At 39.1% G+C, this 20755-nt stretch overlaps 1 protein-coding gene across 1 annotated transcript in view; it reads right to left on the reverse strand.

Annotated features, from left to right (window-relative positions):
• Nucleotides 1-20755, reverse strand: part of LOC139937587 (sorting nexin-4-like) — a 32472-nt gene that overhangs the window by 2821 nt on the left and 8896 nt on the right. The window contains exons 3-11 of the mRNA XM_071932796.1: nucleotides 20477-20615; nucleotides 18099-18299; nucleotides 14395-14450; nucleotides 12452-12524; nucleotides 4757-4884; nucleotides 3619-3708; nucleotides 2935-3028; nucleotides 1722-1876; nucleotides 607-721 (exon numbers count right to left, since the gene is read on the reverse strand). Coding sequence (XP_071788897.1) covers nucleotides 607-721; nucleotides 1722-1876; nucleotides 2935-3028; nucleotides 3619-3708; nucleotides 4757-4884; nucleotides 12452-12524; nucleotides 14395-14450; nucleotides 18099-18299; nucleotides 20477-20615 — 1051 coding nt within the window. The remainder of the gene's footprint in view (nucleotides 1-606; nucleotides 722-1721; nucleotides 1877-2934; nucleotides 3029-3618; nucleotides 3709-4756; nucleotides 4885-12451; nucleotides 12525-14394; nucleotides 14451-18098; nucleotides 18300-20476; nucleotides 20616-20755) is intronic.

The following is a 20755-nucleotide window of genomic DNA, read 5'->3' on the forward strand; positions in this document are numbered from 1 at the left end:
GTTGGGCAGTTTTTTTTTTTCTTTTTTCGAAAAACAGATTATTCTCATGTCTACCGTGTTTCCTGTTACACTAGCAACACTGACAACAATTCTCACTTCACATAAATGTACCAGACAAATGTTTGCCGACTAGGATGTGAGCAGCCTCGCTACAATGGGCAGCACGCCAAATTGCCCGCTATCTCTGCAGACATCTCTCACCCCTGATTGGCTAACCAGAAGTTACATGCACGCTAGCTGAAAACTTTCCAGCGCTTGTCCGGCGCTTAAAATCAAGTGCACAAAATCCATGTATTTCATCGCAATACATTTCAAATGAATCATATTTTTATGAGGTCGCCCTAAACTGCACACAGATAGACGTAACGGTAACAGTGCGTCTTTTGACAGCGCAGGCTCTAACACAGAATGGACCAACCATAGAACTAATTTAAATAGTCAATATAGTTGGATACTTCAAGTCACATTTACGATCGAGCAAGGCATTCTGGGAAAGAAAAGAAAAAGTGTTGGGAAGTGAAAGAAAAGAATGAGAGCAAAGAATGAGAGAAAACAAAATGGCCGCACAATGATAAAGTGTATCTATTTTATTTTTGTCAAGCTTACCCTTTTGGATATTTTGATTTGTAGAATAGCATAGTTGATGAATATCTCTTTCAGGTCTGTAGTTCTCTGCTTCTTGAACCTTTCCACCTCGGCAAGGGCCCTCTCCATGAAAGACCTGTCAATCAGCAAAATAAGAGAGTTCCAATCAAACCAGGACCAAGAACTTAAATCTATATCAATTTTTAAAGATTTTTTGGCCCCAAACATTAAAAAATAGATTTTGAGTGAATGGTTTTTCAAAGAGTATCACCTGCTGTAACGAAAAACAGTTTAACTTTTACTTTTAATGGTCAGGAACCATGACAAAGTTTAAAACGTTTCTTATAAAACACATAAGAATTGGCCACGTGTTATATTTTCGGGATCTCGACAAAAACTAATTTTGAGCACTTTATTACACTGCTACTAATAATTGGCTCAAATGAAAGCTTGTAACTTTCTCGACCCCCATCAAAATACTCAATCGGTCATCGAAGTTGGGAGATAATAATGAAAGAAAAATAACCCTTGTCACACGAAGTTGTGTGCATTTAGATGGTTGATTTCGAGACCTCAAGTTCTAAATCTGAGGTCTCGAAATCAAATTCGTGGAAAATTACTTCTTTCTCAAAAACTATGGCACTTCAGAGGGAGCCGTTTCTCACAATGTTTTATACCATAAACCTATCCCCATTACTCGTCACCAAGAAAGGTTTTATGCCAATAATTATTTTGAGTAATTACCAATACTGTCCACTGCCTTTAACAAGTCCCATGGTGGGTCCTTGAAGTCGTAGATGTGAGCAAATTTTTTGTATTATTATTTCTTCCCATTAGTTATTTAAATCCTATTGGTTATTTTTTCAAATTGGAAATAGTATTGGTCCAATCAGTTCCAACTAATTAGTGCCAAAACGCAATTGGGGAATACCCCAATAAATTCCAATGGGAAAATTTTAGGTTAGGTGGCAGCAGACTTACCGGTAATTCCATTATTCTTGATAATGTGTGCATGATCAGAACAAGTCTGCTGCCACCTAGCGTTCAAAAGTCTCCCATTGGAAAAACAGAATGGGAGTTGGAAACTTTGGTAAGGGCTAGATAAATATGAGAGGGCGCCCTCGCTTGTCACTTACACAGATTCTTGAGTTGATCTCTTCAGGTGTTGCTCGCATTCCTCTATCTGCTCCTCAAGAAGCTTGACCTGAGCGTCCCTGGATTCCTGGCTCTCTGGGCCGAAGATCTTAGACCTCATCCCTCGCAGGGAGAAGGATTTGCTTGGTGTGTTACCCTGGAAGGGGGAGAACGGGTATAAGAGAAATTTAAACTTGATTAATTTAAACGTAGTTACTATGTGTCTGTCTATGTTGTGCATGGTGCATCAATTGCTTCATAAAGAACTCAAGGCCCAAAGTAAGCAGGATACTAGTATACACATATTGACTGGCAATGAGGTAACTAGTCTATTCCCACGAGGGACTTTGAGTGACTAGAAGAGCGACCTATTTGCAGAGGCCGAAGGCCAAGGGAAATAGGCCCCTCTTCTGGTCACTCACAGGCCCGAGGGGGAATAGACGTACACTACATGTAGTTACCGAAATTATGCCAGTCAATATGTGTTTTATAACACAGCTCGGTCTTAAATGTCAAATAAGAACAGAAAAAGGAGTTTTGTAGTTGTTCACGGTTCAAGTCATGAGAGGGCGCTGTTACCGCGGGCACTATATTCAAAGACTATTGCCCGCTCTGGTACTATTCCCGCAAACATGCACGTGCGATCACTAGCCTATATTAGTTCATCCCACATGACCGTGTTTCAGCCAACCAGAATACAGAACAAGCAAGAGGTGTGTTATAATTGAACTTGGCTCACAGGCAGTGTTGTAGCCATGGTGGGTGGTGCTGGGTGGGCCCGCCCAGAACTCGCAATTTTCGCCCAGCACTCTGAGCAAAATACTTTGTGCCGCCCAGCACAGATTTCTCCAAGATTAATTCAAAATATTGTCCACTGTGCAATGGTCTGAGACGCAGAGAAAGAACACAGTCAAAATGCCATTCAACTTATTGCATGGCCCCACAACATGAATAGTTTGGAAACCTTGCATTGGCCTGAAGCTGGCACAGCAGCAATGATGGCCCCATAATTAATGGTATTAATAATTTTGTTGATTCCCTCACCGTTGGTGGACTTCTAAAATTTTTAGCCCACCATTAAAATTGGTCTAGCTACAACAACAGGTTCATGTGACGAGGTAGTTTGGCTGGTAACGTCATTCTGGTAAGCATAATTGTTTGTGTTCTAAGCTACAAATCAAGGCCCAATAGTCTCATGCCCTGATGACCTCCTACCTGGATTTGATCCCTCTGCAGTGTCTTAGCGGCAAGCATCTCTTCTGCCTTCTCCATCTCGTACTGGAGGACCTCTTGTTTCCTACACACAGACCTAGCGAGGGAGGAAAGAGGAACAGAGTGGGATACAAAAATAACAGGCAATTAATTACTGCATCATCCATTGCCAATAGACCGATCCATGTGAGCAAGAACGCGTGAGCCTCTCCAATGCCTTTCTGCACAATCTGCCGCGCGCGCCAAGCATACGCGCACGCATGTCGGACGTTATTTGTCGGACCTGCGTTGCATTGTGATTGGTCAATACGCAATGGGGCGGAGCTTAATGGATCGGTCTATTACATGTATGTTACAAAGCCGAGGGAACTAGTTTATCACTTCCAATAACAAGGGGAACTAACGAGGGGTCTTTCCATCTGCAACAAAACACGGTTAACCCCTTCACAGTCCTTAAAGATGCAGGCATGGCTATTATCCACTAGGAGCCTAGCTGGTAGAGCAGAACGCACATACCTTCCCAACTCTTCACAAGCAATTATGGTTTTAAAGTGCCTTGCTCAAGGGCAAAAGTGTCATGATCGGGATTCAAACCTATACTCTGCTGTTGACAACACCAAAGCTTAGGTCCATGTTTTGGCTGGGTGTGGACCGAGGTGGTGGGGGGAGGCGGGGTTGTAATCTTACTTGAGAGAGTCGGCAAAGTAGATGTACTCCTTGAGCTGATCAGCAATCTGCTCTTCCTCATTCATGTAGTCATCGATGTAGTCTTTGTAGCTAAAATAATTAAAGATTGAAAATGAAAGAAGGAATCATATCAAATGTTTGTAAAACTCATTGCAAAACTTGATGTAAAATTAAGCATATCAAATAATTATAAACCACAAGGGAAACTGACTGGGTAAATTTCAAATGATTTGGGGTTGAACAAGGTAGATAGCTCAGTTGGTTGAGCGACGGCACGTTTATCTGTGGTCGTTGGTTTGAGTCCTACTCTAATAAATTTTTCTTTGTTCAGCTCCAAATCATTTAAAATTAAAGACAGTGGACACTATTGGTAATTGTCAAAGACCAGTCTTCTCACTTGGTGTATATCAACATATGCATAAAATAACAAACTTGTGAAAATTTGAGCTTGATTGGTCGTCGGAGTTGCGAGATAACTTTGAAAGAAAAAAACACCCTTGTCACACCAAGTTGTGTGCTTTCAGATGCTTGATTTCGAGACCTCAAGTTCTAAACTTGAGGTCTCCAAATCAAACTCGTGGAAAATTACTTCTTTCTCAAAAACTATGGCACTTGAGAGGGAGCCGTTTCTCACATTGTTTTATACTATCAACCTCTCCCCATTACTCGTCACCAAGTAAGGTTTTATGCTGATAATTATTTTGAGTAATTACCAATAGTGGCACTGCCTTTAAGCATAGTATTGACATCAGCGTCAAGTGTAAACAATATGTATATTCTGTTCTTTCAAACTTCCTGCATAATACCCTGAATGCAATTACCACCTTTATGGTCCAGTAATCCACTCATTCATTGACCATCCTTTGGTCCTCACTTATTGGATCATAGCCACCCCAATGATTGTAAATTAAGAACTTTGATTGGCTACCATTTTCCCGTTTTTTCGCAAACATTTTAGTAGTTTTATTGTAAACATCAGCATTTATATAGGATTTAAAAAATCGAAATGGAAAAAAAAGAAAAAAGGTATACCCCCCCCCCCAAAAAAAAAGTTTGAATACAGATGAAAGTCTGAAATTATCATCCATCGATAAAGGTAACATGAGAAAGAAAAAAACTTAAACAGATGGAACCTTACGCGTCCATGAAGTGCCCGGCGCTCTGCAGGCCGTCCCCCATCTCCTGCTCAATGCCACTCCACTCGCTGAACACCCGGCCGTAGTTGCCGTGAATCTTATGTATGCCGTAGAGCCTATCCGCTAGCTTCTGTAATGATCAAGAATAATACATTTTTTAAATGGTTAACGCACAAATGATTAGACTATTCTGTTCATTTTTTATTTTATTTATTTATTTATTTTTTACAAATTTATTTAGCGCCAATAGCAGGATGGATAGGAAACAAGAAGTGTTCAGTAGAATTTTAAACTTTGCATGATGGAAATACAATAATAGTAAGGTTTGTGTAAACACCATGTAACAATAATAATCTCTAAATGAGTTGGGGTGGTTCTAAACAAAAATGTTCAGTTTCAGATGTTGGACATTGTTGGAGGAAAACCCCGAAATGGGGAAACCCATCCAATCAGGTAGGAAATGATAACCCAAGGCTCTGGTCCGAGATGGGATTCAAACCAGGCCGACATCGGGCTGGTAAACCCACCATCCCATTAGTCTGTTGGTCTCAATTCTTAACTTACATTAAAGCCATTGGACCCTTTCGGAACAGAAAAAAAAAAAATAATAATAATTCACAGATTTACAAATAACTTACAGGGTTCACAGAAGTCAGAAGGTAATGGTAAAATATTATACCATGAAATGCTTCACTTTTTTAGAAAACTTTAAAACAATATCAATTCTCGATATCGAGATTTACATGTCATGACACGGCGAAGCGTGCCGAAACAAGGGTGGGTTTTCCCGTTATTTTCTCCCGACTCCGATGACCTATTGACAATGATTGAGCCTAAATTTTCACAGGTTTGTTATTTTATATATATGTTGTGATACACCAAGTGTGGGCCTTGGACAATACTGCTTACCGAAAGGATCCAATGGCTCTAAAGCAAATGAGATAAATATTCCCTTCAGTTCTTTCACTAAAAACAGTTTATATATTAAACTGTATAGAAAGCGTTTCTCTATTTGATTCTTGTCAAAAGAATTTCTGGTCCAGGAAAAACCTTTGAGTTACAAGCCCTGCGGTGCTGTGCATTCCCCTTCCCCCCCCCACCCAAATTGAATCCCTGGTACGATAAAAACATTGGATACATCTTTAAGTTAGCAGCACGGAACTTCCTGTTGCTGCGGTGTGTGAGCACTTCATCATTCCAAAGGCTAAAAGTTCACAAGAACTAGACTGTTACAAGGATCCATCCAGACGACTGTCAAGAGATACATGTGGTGCACACGCATATCAGGTGAACTCTGATATTTAAGAAGTCTAGTGTTCCCTAACCTAAACATTTGACGCTACACTTTGAGGCTTGTGAATTATGCCAGAAACCTGCCTCGATGAGCCTATGTCAGGATCCTTCCAACTGCACCTTTGACCTTGTGTACATTTCACATGGAGATTCACAGTCTATACATTGTTAAAACAATGTGTCAATGCACATTATCCAATGAAATCATTGGGTCTGTAAAACCAGTGCCTGATGTCTTTATCGGTGCATCATGGACAAGTTTGAACAGAAGAGGGCGCTGTGTGATACTGCATGACACTTTGTTAGACCTTTTTGCAAGTACCCATTGCACAAGTTGTTATGGTAACAACTATTTTGAGTAACTACCAATAGTGTCCAGAGCCTTTAAAACATTCCTGAAACAAACCATCTCACTCATCACATCAGGGGTATCATTCAACACCAATGAGCACAGAGATTGCAAATCATCCGAGTTACGTAACACTGCTGTTAAATATAGGACCAATATAAGTGGCCTATGGGATCCACTAGTATCAAGCAGGATGTAAGGATTAATTCACCATAATGAGCAGGAACGTGTCTCTGCTCTGTTTCTACTCAAGCCGCTGACCAAAAGGAAACTCTAATCATTAAGGATTCCACTGGGGTTCATTGGTCATCTTCCCGAGTTCCTGTTGACCTAGATACAGGTCGCCAAGAACTAGACCAGTGTGGGTGATCATGGTCATCAGCAGCACTCTATGGACATTGTCAAAACCGCCACTTAGGCTCTGGCTTAGTTTGTGGCTCAGGCATGGCTTAAGCACAGTCCCCCTGAAGTCCTATGTATACCCGAATTGTCGTTTTCAAAAGTGACTGACAGAACCCAAGCTGGTGAGCAAAACAGTCGTTTGATAGGATCTTGGTTGGGTTTATTGGGTGACTTTCCTATTGACCTACTGAAACAAAACAAGATGTTATCAAATCAATAACACCAAAACTACAGCACTGTTCATGTACTTCCTCACCAGGTGACCTCACCAGGTGACCTCTTATTCAAGTATTTTAAGTACTATTTTGTATTGTTTTTTGTTTGTTGTGCTACTTGAGCACAAACAAAACCCAAGCATAAATAATTTTGCTAACCAGAACAAGCTTACCAACCCAAAACAATCCATATCACATGTACCATCTACAGACAGGTTCCCCTGCGAATTCTCGCTTAGCTAATAGCATGAATAGGGCCTACTCCTTAAGAAATATTTTCTGCTTAACCAGTTCTATCAAATTGTGCCCATATCTAATCTCCCTCTAGTCGGATACACACACGTTTGGCTTCAGCATTTAAAGAGTGAGATTATTCTCACAAATATTGCAAAACAGGAAATCCCTTTCTCTTAAGAGAAACACCCACTGTGTCAAGTCTTATTTATGCCCCTATAAAAGCGGCCCCAAAGGCCAGCCCTAAAAAAGACAAAACACTTCGGCTTAGAACCTGTTGACAGCCTGTCGTTTCTACAGCCCAAGTATCTGACGAGAGCTGTCATAAAGAGGCCACGCCACCCTTTCCCCCATCCCCTTTATTTTATTTTTTTATTTGAAATCTTAAGACATACACAATGATTACAAGTTGGACAGGGACTGTCAAGGTTATACACAAGTATAAATACTGGGATCACTTTAAGATGTGTACATCCCTGCCAAGGATAACAAAATAATTATTTATAAAAAGGAGATTACACTCAAATGCTATTAAAATCACACAACAGAAAACACTTAAAACAAAAGCAAATCCAAAGCCTTGCAAAAACAACACCCCAAAAACACCATAAAAACACGAGGCAGGGACAACAATTTAAAAACCCAAACAAGACAAGGTTGACAAATGAGCCCCCAAAGCCTAACACGAATGGCCTTAAAACCCACTAAAATAACTGTTTCGGTTGAATTGGCCATTAGTAAATGACTAGCCAACGATCGAAACAGCTTGGTTACGACCGTCGAAACGCATCCTAGTCCAGCTGCTGCATGTGCGGTGGTTGATATCTTGGCACACTAGTGTTTTATAATCATTCCCCACTTCCATCCCCACCCACCATAATGTACTAATCAAAACAGTCACACGATACTCCCTTTCCGACATGCATTCATCTCAGCTATTTACCCAATCTGCTGCTTATCGTAGCAGGCCAGTCCGTGGATGTCAACAAGTTGTACATCTTGTCCTTCTGCGTGTTTCACTTAAAACACGAAGCCCTCCCTCTTCCTGCTCATCTCATGCGAATTAAGCTTGCAATGTTCTCAATGTTTAGCATGTTAACTCAGTTACCTGTAGACCTGGCCCAATTTCATAAACCCTGTCAGCACAAAAACTTACTAAGCGCAGACAAATCTTGCTTAGCAATAGCATGTTACCAGCAAACACTCCATAAAGGTTGCATTGTTGGGACTGGTACCCCAATCATTTTTTGCTAAGCAAGAAATTTGCTAAGCAGTATTTTCTGCTGAACAGCTTTGTTAAATTGGGCCCATGTGTTAGACTGAAGAGATCTACTAATGCCACAGAAGACAGTCAACAGTTCATGTACTTGTTTTAAAGGCAGTGGACACTAATGGTAATTGTCAAAGACTAGCCTCCACAGTTGATGTATCTCAACATACGCATAAAATAACAAACCTGTGAAAACTTGAGCTCAATCGGTCATCGAACTTGCGAGATAATAATGAAAGGAAAAAACACCCTTGTCACACAAAGTTGTGTGCGTTTAGATGCTTGATTTCGAGACCTCAAGTTCTAAATACGAGGTCTCGAAATCAAATTTGTGGAAATTACTTCTTTCTAGAAAACTATGGCACTTCAGAGGGAGCTGTTTCTCACAATGTTTTATACCATCAACCTCTCCCCATTACTCGTCACCAAGAAAGGTTTTATGCTAATAATTATTTTGAGTAATTACCAATAGTGTCCACTGCCTTTAAAGGCACTGGACACAATTAGTGCGTTAAAGACCTGTTTTCTCACTTAGTGTATCCCAACATTATATGCATAAAACAACATTACTGTGAAAATTTAAGCTCAATTGGGCACCGAAGTTGCCATAAAATAATGAAAGTAAAAACACCTTCTTGCACAACTTTGTGTGCATTCAGATGCCTAATGAAAGGCTTCTTGAGTAAGAAAGAATAACCTCTTTCTTAAAAACTATGTTATTTCAGAGAGAGCCGTTTCTCAATGTTATGTACAATCAACAGCTCTCCATTGAACGCTACCAGAAAGTTTTTATGCTAACAATTATTTTGAGCAATTACCAATAGTGTCCAGTGCCTTAAATCGCGTTTCCAATCATGGGCGTGTGCCCGCCTTTTCTTCTACCAATCAAGCATAAAGCAGCCTGGTTTAGCTATTTTTAGAGTGCCTAAATAAGGCCAATGTCACCGCATTGATCCTAGAATTCCACATGGAACTTAAAGGGAATGTCTCTATTTTGTAACGACCCCAAAAAATAATGGCAATAAAAAGTACAGTACAGTACAGTAGCTTCGGAAAGACTGTATTTTAGTTTTAGTTTAGTTTAGTTTTATTAAACTTTACACTGGAATAAAAATATAAATATACAATACGATTCATAGAGAAACAAAGAACCCAAAAAGCTTAAAAATAACAAGCCAGTGAGTGGCGAGGAGGAACAGGTGACCAGCACCTCTACAAAGCCGTCCTGCCACAATTTTGGGAAAAGCTTAACTTCGAAGTACTGAGATTATGGAAAAAGATAACTGACAGCGTTACTGACAGAAACGTTCCTCAGATTGTGTATTTAAATTTCAGGTTATTCTTCCTGAGTGGACATAACTGCTCCAGATTATGGCAATATTTCAAAACAAAAACACCTGTTGAAATGAAATTTTCACAGGTTTAGTGTTATGGTTAATATCTACAACTACATCGGGTACGTTCCAATTACCAAACATACAATCCCTTTAAGGGAATTTATAGCACTCCCACACAGGTATGGTATCACAGCACTTCAAAAAAGAGCGGCGGGAAAAAAAACAAGATAAACCTCTTAATTCAAGAAGTGACATATCCAAAGATACTGTTGGTGAATCTTGAGGGTGTTCTCGATGACATTTAAAAGTACATCAAGAGAACATTTTGCAGAAGCTTAGTCCAAAGCTTAGAAATTCACCCAAAGACTTACAGAAATACGTCACACTTTGATAAACTTAGAATCCATAAAAGAGGCCATAGTGACAAAGAGTTACGTCACAAACAGACTGCCTGCTTTACAGTAATAGCCCGACAGCCAATCAGGAGTCCCATTGAGCCAATCAGAAAGGGTCAACCAAAAGGTCAAACTCCAAAACAAGGGCTCTCAAACCACCTGTCGTCTGCATGTCAAATGTTCAGGGATGGAATGTGATTGTGACCAAAATGTGACACTTGAACATTTTATGAGGTGGGGGGGGGGAGGTTTGCATGTGTTGTGGTTTGCAACGCATGTGGGTTTTCTTCGAAAAACATCAATCATCGGACAACATGCACGTGTGAAACTCACAGGAATGCCAAAATATTTTGTGCAGTTTCCTTCTGCTTAGCTTTTTGTGTAAACTTTTACAGGGATGTGGTGTGGTGGCACTGTGTGGGTGTTACTCAATAGGGCCTAATTAATGGCGTTACTGCTCAACTCACAAGTTTGCCAAAACTAAAAGATGACTGCATTTTTTTCACCTGTAGATGTATCTTGTAATCTCTTTGTTCTGACTTTCAGTTTTTTTTTATGCGTAAAGGATCTGGGTACCTTTTCAAAATGTCCATAGATTTACATTAAACTTACAGGGTTTGAAGATAATGATCCTGATGATAGTGGAAAGCTTCCCTGAAAATATTACTTACTGAAGTGCTGTAGTTTTTGAGAAATGAATAAAACAATGTCATGAATATATGTTTGTAAATGATTAAAATAATTTTCGTCTCATGAGACGAAAATTATTTTCATGACATTGTTTTACTCATTTCCCAAAAACTACAGCACCTAAGCACGTAATATTTTCAGGGAAGCTTTCTACTATCATTATCTTCAAACTGTGTAAGTTTAGTCGAAATCTGTGGACATTGTGTTTTTTGTCCTACAAAAGGTATATAGACCCTTTAAGATGGATGTAGTACGATGAAAACTATCGAAAGCTGCTGGATAGGCTTTTTACCAATCAGTTGTTATTGCCAAATAACTTTAAGAGTGATTACCAAACAAGTACCTTTCCTTTGTGCACAACTTTAAAACCATTATGGTGAACCAGTTTACATACAATGTGTAATAATTACATTATGGCCTCAAAGTTCAAGAATGCTTCAAGGAAAACATTCATGAATCTTGAATAAAACAACAAGAAAATGTTGCGGTTTTTTACACCGCCACATAAAAATTATCCTCCTTTCCCGCCCTGCTGGGTTCATAAGGGTCAAGGAGTCCAGAAAAAAAAAACCATTCCAGAGAGAAAGATAAACAATCAATAATTGCGGGAAAAAAAATCCTAACCACATGAAATATGATACAGAGAGAGTACCCCAAAGCCAAAACTGGAAAGACTATAAAAAATGTAAAATAAAAATTGAACATGAGCTTGTTCTGTTGGCATATTAAGTGACAACCCTGTAGCTTCTGTGAATCTCATGAGACTTCAGCACAGCAGTAAACTTCATAAATCAAGGCACTGAAAGATTTCCCTTGTATAGCATAGCAAAATGCCAAAAAAAAAAATGAGCGAGTTGATTCTAAAAAATCTTACTTTTCTTCATGTTGATAAAAAAAGAGGAAAATTTTCAAAGACACAATGCAAGTGCGGAGCGAGGCAGCCGAAACGCCACGGGACATGATACCCACAATGGTACCCTAGAAAATGTTGAGGTTTATTATGCTCTTAGGTGCATTTTTAGCATATGTACTAGGCGTAGTTTACATGATTGCAGTTGTACACTGTTAATGCCATGCATCTATAGGGCTAAACAAACAAAAAATCAGAAAAAAAAAAGAAAAAAAAAAGAGTTGCATGCCTGCCTTCATATGGGTGGTCAGGTTGGCATAGTGGTCTACCTGAATGGTGGTATCTTTCCTCGCCTTCCACCTCCGGGACCCTGGTTCAAATCCCACCAGGGGCACTATGTGGATTTAGGTGTTCAGTCCCTAAAAACTAATTGGGTGGATTTTCCTCTCACATCTAAAACTAAACATTTTTTTTCTCCGTTTTCTGTACATTGGGTTCTTGGCTAGTACATTGATTTAGATTGATTTTTGTAGAGTCCTTGGCTTCACAATCAGAATTAAAACATGAAATGAAATTTGTCCATGTTTGTAATATGATGGTTAGTTTTTACTTGTTTTGCATCACGTAAATTCGGTGTTAACAAAAAGCTTGCATGTACTTACGGCTCTGACTTTGAGTACTGCAGTGATGTGACTCTGTAGATCGCTAGCATAGTTCTTCAGGTCTTCAAATTTCCTTTAAAATGACAAATGGACAAATTAGTATTTTTTTTTTACAATTTTTTTTTATTTTCAGGCTGTTGTTGATTGCTTTACAGACAGTTGACTGCTAATTTGGAAATACGACGTAGTAAAGGTTTGCATTAACAGCTCTATGAAGTTGGGCCCAGTCGTTCCAGGGCCCAATTTCATAGAGCTGCTAAGCGCAAAAACATTCGCTTAGCATGAAATGTCTTCCTTGATAAAAACAGGATTACCAACCAAATTTCAATTTGATGCATATTGCAGGCATGCAACTGCCCATTGAAAAAAAAGAGGAAAATTTTCAAAGGCACATCGCAAGTGCAGAAGGCAGCCGAACTGCCACGGGACATGATACCCACAATGGTACCCTAGAAAATGTTGAGGTTTATTATACTGTTAGGGGCATTTTTAGCATGTACTAGGCTTATTTTACATGATTGTAGTTGTACACTGTTAATGCCAGGCATATATTAGGCTTTAAAAAAAATAACTCCGAAAAAAAAAAGTTTTTTTTTTTTTTTTTTTTACTTTTTTTTTTTTTTTCCAAAAGTTTTTTTTTTTCACGTTTAAAACGCGGAATTCCGCGTACACGCGGAAGAGTTGCATGCCTGATATTGCTTGTTATTGGTATTCAGCTATTGTTTGCTTATCCTGAAAATCTTGTGGAAATTTGGTTGGTAATCCTATTTTTATCGAAAGAAGAAATGTCATGCTAAGCAAGTTTTTGTGCTTAGCAGCTCTATGAAATTGGGCCCTGATCTGTACCAGAACGCCTAACTTGACATTTGAATAAAGTAGAATTTTGATTTGCTACGGGGGCGTGCTACATACAGCGCATCTTGTCCCCCCCCCCTACTCCCCCCCTAATCAAATCAATGTTACCATATTGAGGCGGAGACAAAATAGTTCGGTGCTCTTTTGGAATCAGTATCTACAGTTGTGATTGCACACAGGGAATCTGACAAAGATAGTAGCAGCATCAGGGCCCAATTTTATAGAGCTGCTTTAGCAAAAAAATCTTTGCTTTGTGAAATCAGATTAGCGGCTAAGACTCCACTCAATTGTTATGCTAAGTAAACAACAGCTAGATATTAGTCACAAGCAATGTACATGGCAAGAAATTTTTGCCAGTAACATGTGTAAAATAAGCAAGCTATTTTCGTGCTTAAACAGCTACCTGAGCTGAATGTTTTCAACAGAAATGGTATTTTTACTTGTTTATAATGCACTTGTTCACCATTTTAATGTAATTTTGATATGTGTACACTTCTGAACTTTTCGTAATTATCGATTAAAAAATCAGGCCCCTACCTAAAGGTTTTTTGAAAAACTAAAAACACTTCTGCCGTTGAGAGCGGGCGTCAAAGGACAATGCCGCTGACGTCATTTGTGGGAGTTTGCTTTGTTATACATCCACGCTGCAATAAAGCGGCTTTATCTACTTATTACGTTTTGAGAGTGATTACGTAATGGGGCTTTTCGCAAATCTCGCAGAAAAGCTCTGGACAAGGGCATACAAAATGATTGTTTTTTTACACAATTGAAACCTATTTATAATCATATGACTCGATTTCCTTATTCATCGAAAACATTTTAAGTGGAATTCAGCAAAGTTCACGACTTGACATTTTCGTTCAAGCAGGTCTTTAAGCACATTTTTTGCTTAAGCAGCTCTATGAAATTGGGCCCAGGAAGGGACTTTTATCGCTCAAAGCGTTCATTTCCTGTTCACGATAAAACAAAAAAGTGCGAGGAGAATGAACCCAAAGTCAACAGAACTTACAAAAACCTGTTTCTAGCTTTGTATGGTAGGTGGGAGCTTTTGCAACAGCCTTTTTTTTAGTAAAAAATCTGCGACTAACCTGTCCGGTTTCTTGAGACGGAACGAGGCGTTCAAGCTCTTCAGTCTCGAGTCTTGCTGCGAGGAGGAAGAAACAAAGTTGAGAGAAGAAAAAAAGATGAACTGATTTTAAAGCGAGACTAGCTGACACAAAGCTGCAATCAGAGCCAAGTCAAAAAGTTTTCTCAAGTTTTCTTGTAAAAATAACAGTAGGATGGAAAGAGTTGCGCAATGTCAATACTATTGATCCATTTCACCTGATGTCATCATCAGATAAATCTTGAATGCGCCATACTGGTGGGCAATTTCACTATGCATTTATTCTATATAACTCTATGCTGTGCGTTATGCAGTGAAGTGTGCATTTCAGGCGACGCGGCGTTAATACACGTAAACCTAACTGCCAACCAACATGGTGAGCGTGGCATCAGTCGCTGCATGTGACGCGCGTGCAAGGGGTCAATACGGAATAACGGGAAAAATAAGCAATGTATGCTGACACCTACATTTGAACATTTCCAACTAGTAACAGGAATGAAAAGCCAGGGTTTCAATGATCCTTAGACCAAGCATGCCAGGCAATGAACTTTACATTCTAAGTTACAGTTCATTATGTTATGTCAAAATTAATATCAAGGAATAAACCACAAGCGAAACTGACTGGGTAAACATTTTAAGGCAACATATACATTTACTATACACACAACCAGATAATGGTAGAAGACATGTACATGTAGGCACGCATTAAAGGAACACGTTGCCTTGGATCGGACGAGTTGGTCAAAACAAAAGCGTTTGTAACCGTTTTGGAAAGATGTTTTGAAAGTAGAATACAATGATCCACACAAGTTTGCCTCGAAATTGCGTGGTTTTCCTTCTACTGTGCGAACTAACACGGTCGGCCATTTATGGGAGTCAAAATTTTGACCCCCATAAATGGCCGACGTGTTAGTCGACGAGGTAAAAGGAAAACCACGCAATTTCGAGGCATGTTTGTGTGGATCATTGTATTCTACTTTTACAACATCTTTCTACCCATATGCATTTTATAAAAAACGGTTACAACGCTTTTCAAAGACCAACTCGACCGATCCAAGGCAACGTGTTCCTTTAACCATTTTAGACACAAAAACAGAAACAGGGAAAAACTCGCTTTTGTGTCTAGAACAAAAATCCCAGTGCATTTAGTGAGAACATTTGTTGTCCTAATACTTTGCTTAGTCAGGGTTATAATATTTTCACAAACAAATTGTTCTGAAAGATTCGGAAAATTTACCAAATGCCTAAGAATTTGTAAACAAGCCTACATACAACTGTGTACAAATGTGTGCAAAATGCACCGAATGGCAAATTGTAATTTCAGAGTAAATATTTAACTTTCATTGTACAAACACATTAATTTTTGTTTAATAGAAAATGTTATTAATTTTTATAATTTTATATTATTCTTTATCCCCGATATAAAATATTAGATGACAAAATCTAGCACATGTACATACATTGTACACCATCTTCATGTACATGTGTGTAGGCAGATCACACAAAACAACACAGTCTGCAGGTATTATTTTTGTTACATGTAGCTCAACCGATTTTGAAACAAACTGCCATTATGACAAACAGGAAAAAGAACTTTTTGGGGGTATCTTCTCTTGATTTCAATACAAAACCACGATTTGAAATTTTGTTTTGTTTGCACGGAAATCATGTGTCTTAATTTTACATTCGTTCCGATGAGGAAACCAGGGAAGTCACACACTGAACACAATAAAGAGTAGATACAGTTCAAAAATATTGCATAATGCAATGGGGGTTGTAGAACATTTTCTTACATGTACGTACATTTGCATGTATTTACATGTAGTCTTGCATAAAACCAAGTCATCGTACCTTCACAGGCTAACTACAAAATCACAAACACAACCTTCACAATGAAAAAAAAAAAAACCTCATGCACAAGGTGCTTTTAACAGCACACAATCCTAAATATATTGTACACAGGATTTCTAATTATTTTCTATTTCTAAATTATATGAAGGTCAGGCATGTATTAGTAACCAGTAAGGGGGCAAGGGCGTAAGTAACATCCATCAAAATGCCCACACTACATCCCTGCAGACAATTTAAGGCTAAGGGTTATATTAATGATTAGGGGGTGGGGGGGGGGGGAGAGATAAGAAAATCTGTTAATAAATCGTATGTTAACATCATCCAAAAGCATGCATTTTGTAATGTATGGCAAGCCTGGAATTGATTGTTTCAAAGGCCATTTTCATTTGCATTTTGCAGGAACAGCAACAAATCTTTGCTGTTCCTTCAAAGGGCACTTCCATTGGAAAATCTTAAATTCTATGGGAAAGGTTTGAAGAGGCACCAAGGCCAAGACAAGGGCAATAGAGGTCACGGCCTCAATGTAATTTCAGGCCTGGTATGGTGTGAATTGCGTCACGGTAAATTTAGCTTTGAACTCCTACAGTATGTGCCGTCTCCATCCAATCAAAGAAAATGAGCCCCCCGAAAAAAAAAAATAATAATAATAAATAATAAATAATAATAATAGTTTTAATAATAATAATAATAATAATAAATAAAACATAAAAAAATAAAAAAATAAAAAATAAATAAATAAATAAATTTAAAAAAAAACAATGAAAAAAGTGATTCCTGCAGGATCCTGGTGGATTTCTTGAGGAAATAAATGGTTCAACTGCACATCGGTTAAAAAAACATCAAACACTCATCTATGGGATGTTAGATTTTTGTTTCATCTAATCTAATCTAAACTTCAAAGGATGTGGAATTCTGGTCTGGTTTTTATATACATTGTTGTAGTACCTGTGTCTCTAATCCCATGGGCAGCTAAAATACAATAGAACAAAATATGTACAGTAATGCAAACAAACAAAAAAACAGAAAGGAAAAAATACAATAAGAAATGAAAAACCAAGCAATCAAACTTAATCTGTTTGGTGAGGATTGATGCTTTCTAAGTCTAGGCATAAAACAAAAAGAGTCGCCCACACGTACATTGTAGCATTTACGCTATTACTGCACCCGAATACAGAAAACACAGGAGTGGGTTTTGGCGGTCATAACCAATAACTTTTTCGGTTGAACTGGCCATTGGTTGATCACTAGCCACTGATCAAAAAAAGTTAATGGCTACAGCCATAAAAACGCACCCCCGCACACCACGACAACATGTTCATACCATGCACACACCAAGTAAAAGTATGTGTTACATGTGGACCTAAGAACAAAAGAGGTCCACACAGTACAGGGACTCGCATACGTCGCCACATAGTGTTGTTTTTTTACAGTGTTGAAGAACATGGTTTTTTCCCTACACATTGTAAATGCAGAGAACAAAAGAATGTGCAACACAGAGCCACATCTATTTGTGAGTGTGTGTGTGAATGTGTCTTGAGTCAATATGAAAATGGGGGACACAATTACTCAGTGACGCTCAAGGCGCTTTAACATACAGTATTTTCCTGGAAGGTATGTGGGACTACGTTTGAATTATGATACCAACTCCTTTCAACATAGCACCATGTAATGGTTTACAAGGTGCTGGGGTGCAATATGCTGCCAATCAAACCAGGAACACCGGGGCGAACCCCCTTCTCTTTACGCTTTACGATAAGTGCACTGGGTTCTATAACGTGCGTTACACAACACACGAGACCAACGCTCTACGTTCCATCGCAGTTGGGAAAGACGTACCTTTGCCTGGAATCCTGTTGCGTGTACCGTATCCTTCCATCCGTCCTCCTGCTGCAGGAACCCATGGAGGACGGTGTCCTTGCACAGCAGCAAGTGGGCACCGACCCTCTGAAGGAAGCCCTCCAGCCCGACTCGTCTCCTCTCGATGAAATCGGCATCGAAGTTGTCCACCGTGCTCAACTGCTGCCACATTAACGTCATCTGAAATTATTACATCACAAGCATGACACGTTAATGATAAATGCTTTACCGACTTTCATTACAAGGGTTTCCAACAGACGTTTTGTGATGGCTTTCCAAATGTTCCTGTCTGCGTGCGATCGTCTATGTCCCCATAGGCCAGGTTAGAGTCTTCACCTAGTTGGTTGATGTACATGTCTTTACAGGCCTTCTTCTGCTCCTCTTTCCATGTGCTGGTTGCTACAGCACCAAATCTGACACTGGTCTGTACTCCTTAAAATGTCCAACAAATTATTCTGATTTTTGTAGCGACTTAAAAACGCCACCCAAAGTGGGAAAAAAAGGACCCTTCTGAAAAACCTAAAGTTTTTAAAATTAATTTCTAATAATTGTTTAAACATCGTCCTACATTCACAATCCAACAGATATTTCAGAGTTGCCTTTGAAACAATACCATGTCTTGAACAATCCAGGGCATTTAATGGCAGGCAAGAAACGCTATACAAAATGTGCGTTAGTCATATCCAATGTTTGTAGTTATCACCTAAAACCAAGAGAGTGATGTGCCCCCCTTTCTTCCTAACAAAAGTTTAAAGCTTGTAAGATTTTACATTTGCTTCCATAGACCTACATGTATGTACAGGCTCTTTGGATCCTTTGTAACCATGTGAATCCAGGCCTCAAAATAACCCACAGCACCGACATCAATTGCTGTGGTGCCCTGTGCTTTTTGCTGTGGTGCCCTATACAAAAGTTTCTAATCATTTTCCCAAAGAAGTGCCCCTAACTAAGAGGTTATTGTTGTGCCCCTTCAAGAGTAAAAGGGAGCACTTCAGGCCAAGTTTGAATCGCCTTTTTCTTAAACAAGCCCCTTTTCAGCTCTCTTTTTAATGTAGTTTATTATTTTGAATCTGGTGTGAGTGTACAAAAACACATTGTCTGCGTGCCCCCCTAAGTAACGCCACTTTGTATAAAGTACTTTCACATGGCGATATGAAAGATAAATTCTTGTGTCTGGGTTTCTGAATTCCAAACAGGGCGTCTAAAAGGGACACAACGCTACGCTCCACTACCCTCCCTTATGGGCAGCTAACATGTACAGTCAGGGTTTCTGTCCATGTCCACTGGCGTTCACCCCCCTCATGTGCTGGGTAGACTATGCTATATAGAGCGTGTTTTACAAGTCCAAGCTAAGTAAACAGGAATCAGACTGTAGAGTACACAATTTGGTATCCGGAACTCAGTGCCTCATTAGGCTGCTTGATTCTGTTTTGCGTTTTGCCTCAGACGTTGTTGTTATTGCTTGGTGAAGATGTTCCATTATTTTAAAAATCTGCTTTCAGTAGTTTTTAATCTGTTTTTGTAACGAGAGTCAATATTTTATAAGGCTGCTCTTGTGGACGCTTTATTACGCCCAATAATTTGGTTTGATAAATAAATTTTGTTTGTGTCTCCCTCTCACGTTATTATTGAAAAGGACACTCTGTCCAGTGAGTACAGGGGCCAATTTCATAGAGCTGCTTAAGCAAAAAATTTGCTTAAGCACGAAAATAGCTCGCTTATTTTACACATGTTACTGGCCAAAATTTCCTGCCATATACATTGCTTATGACTAGTATTAAGCTGTTGTTTACTTAGCATTACAATTGAGTGGAGTCTTGGCCGGTAATCTGATTTTACTAAGCAATGAAATTTTTGCTTAAGCAAAAATTTTTGCTTAAGCAGCTCTATGAAATTGGGCCCAGATCTTGTACAACCTGTGATTCACATGTTTACAAAGGATCCACAGAGCCTCAGGGACTTCCTGCAGGCACAATTTTCAGCTCTATGGAAGCAAATGCAAAATCCTTGAATTAACCCAAGCAGCTTTTGCTGTGGCGCCCTTTACAAAGTTCCAATAAAAAATTGCATAATTTTCCTCACAGAAGTGCCCCTGGCCTTACCAGAGGAAAGATGCTGTGCCCCTTCAATATCGAAGTCCAAGGCCTTAGATCTATTCCACCCAAAATCCAATGATTTACTTTATAGGGTCTCAAAAGTATGAAAACTGTTATCTTAAACTGTCAAAGATTTGCTGTAATAGTTGACAGTTTTGCTATGTTGTAAAAGGTTTGTAATGTGTTTTACAATTTAGGGGATGGATATTAATTTTTCCTCTAAATTCCAATGATTTACTCTTTAAGGTCTCAACGTCTTACCCTCTTTTCCGGTAGCGGAGGGACGACCACAAAGGAGTACGTGACCACTAGATAGTTCCGCAGTAGTTCAAACTCACTATATCTCCTCCACAGTGACGTGTGACCTTCACCGAGGCCACTAGCTCCCTGTTCTTTCACTCTGTTAAACGAAATCAAAAGTTGTCTTCATTCCAAATAAATCCTTGAACATCTCCTCACAGGTTGTGTTTTTGCAACCTCAACCAAATTTAACAGAATAAAAAAACAAACATGCAATTTAAGTTACATACATTTATATTA

The sequence above is a fragment of the Asterias amurensis genome, chromosome 5 (assembly GCF_032118995.1).
Source record: "Asterias amurensis chromosome 5, ASM3211899v1".
In the NCBI taxonomy this organism is placed as follows: domain Eukaryota; kingdom Metazoa; phylum Echinodermata; class Asteroidea; order Forcipulatida; family Asteriidae; genus Asterias; species Asterias amurensis.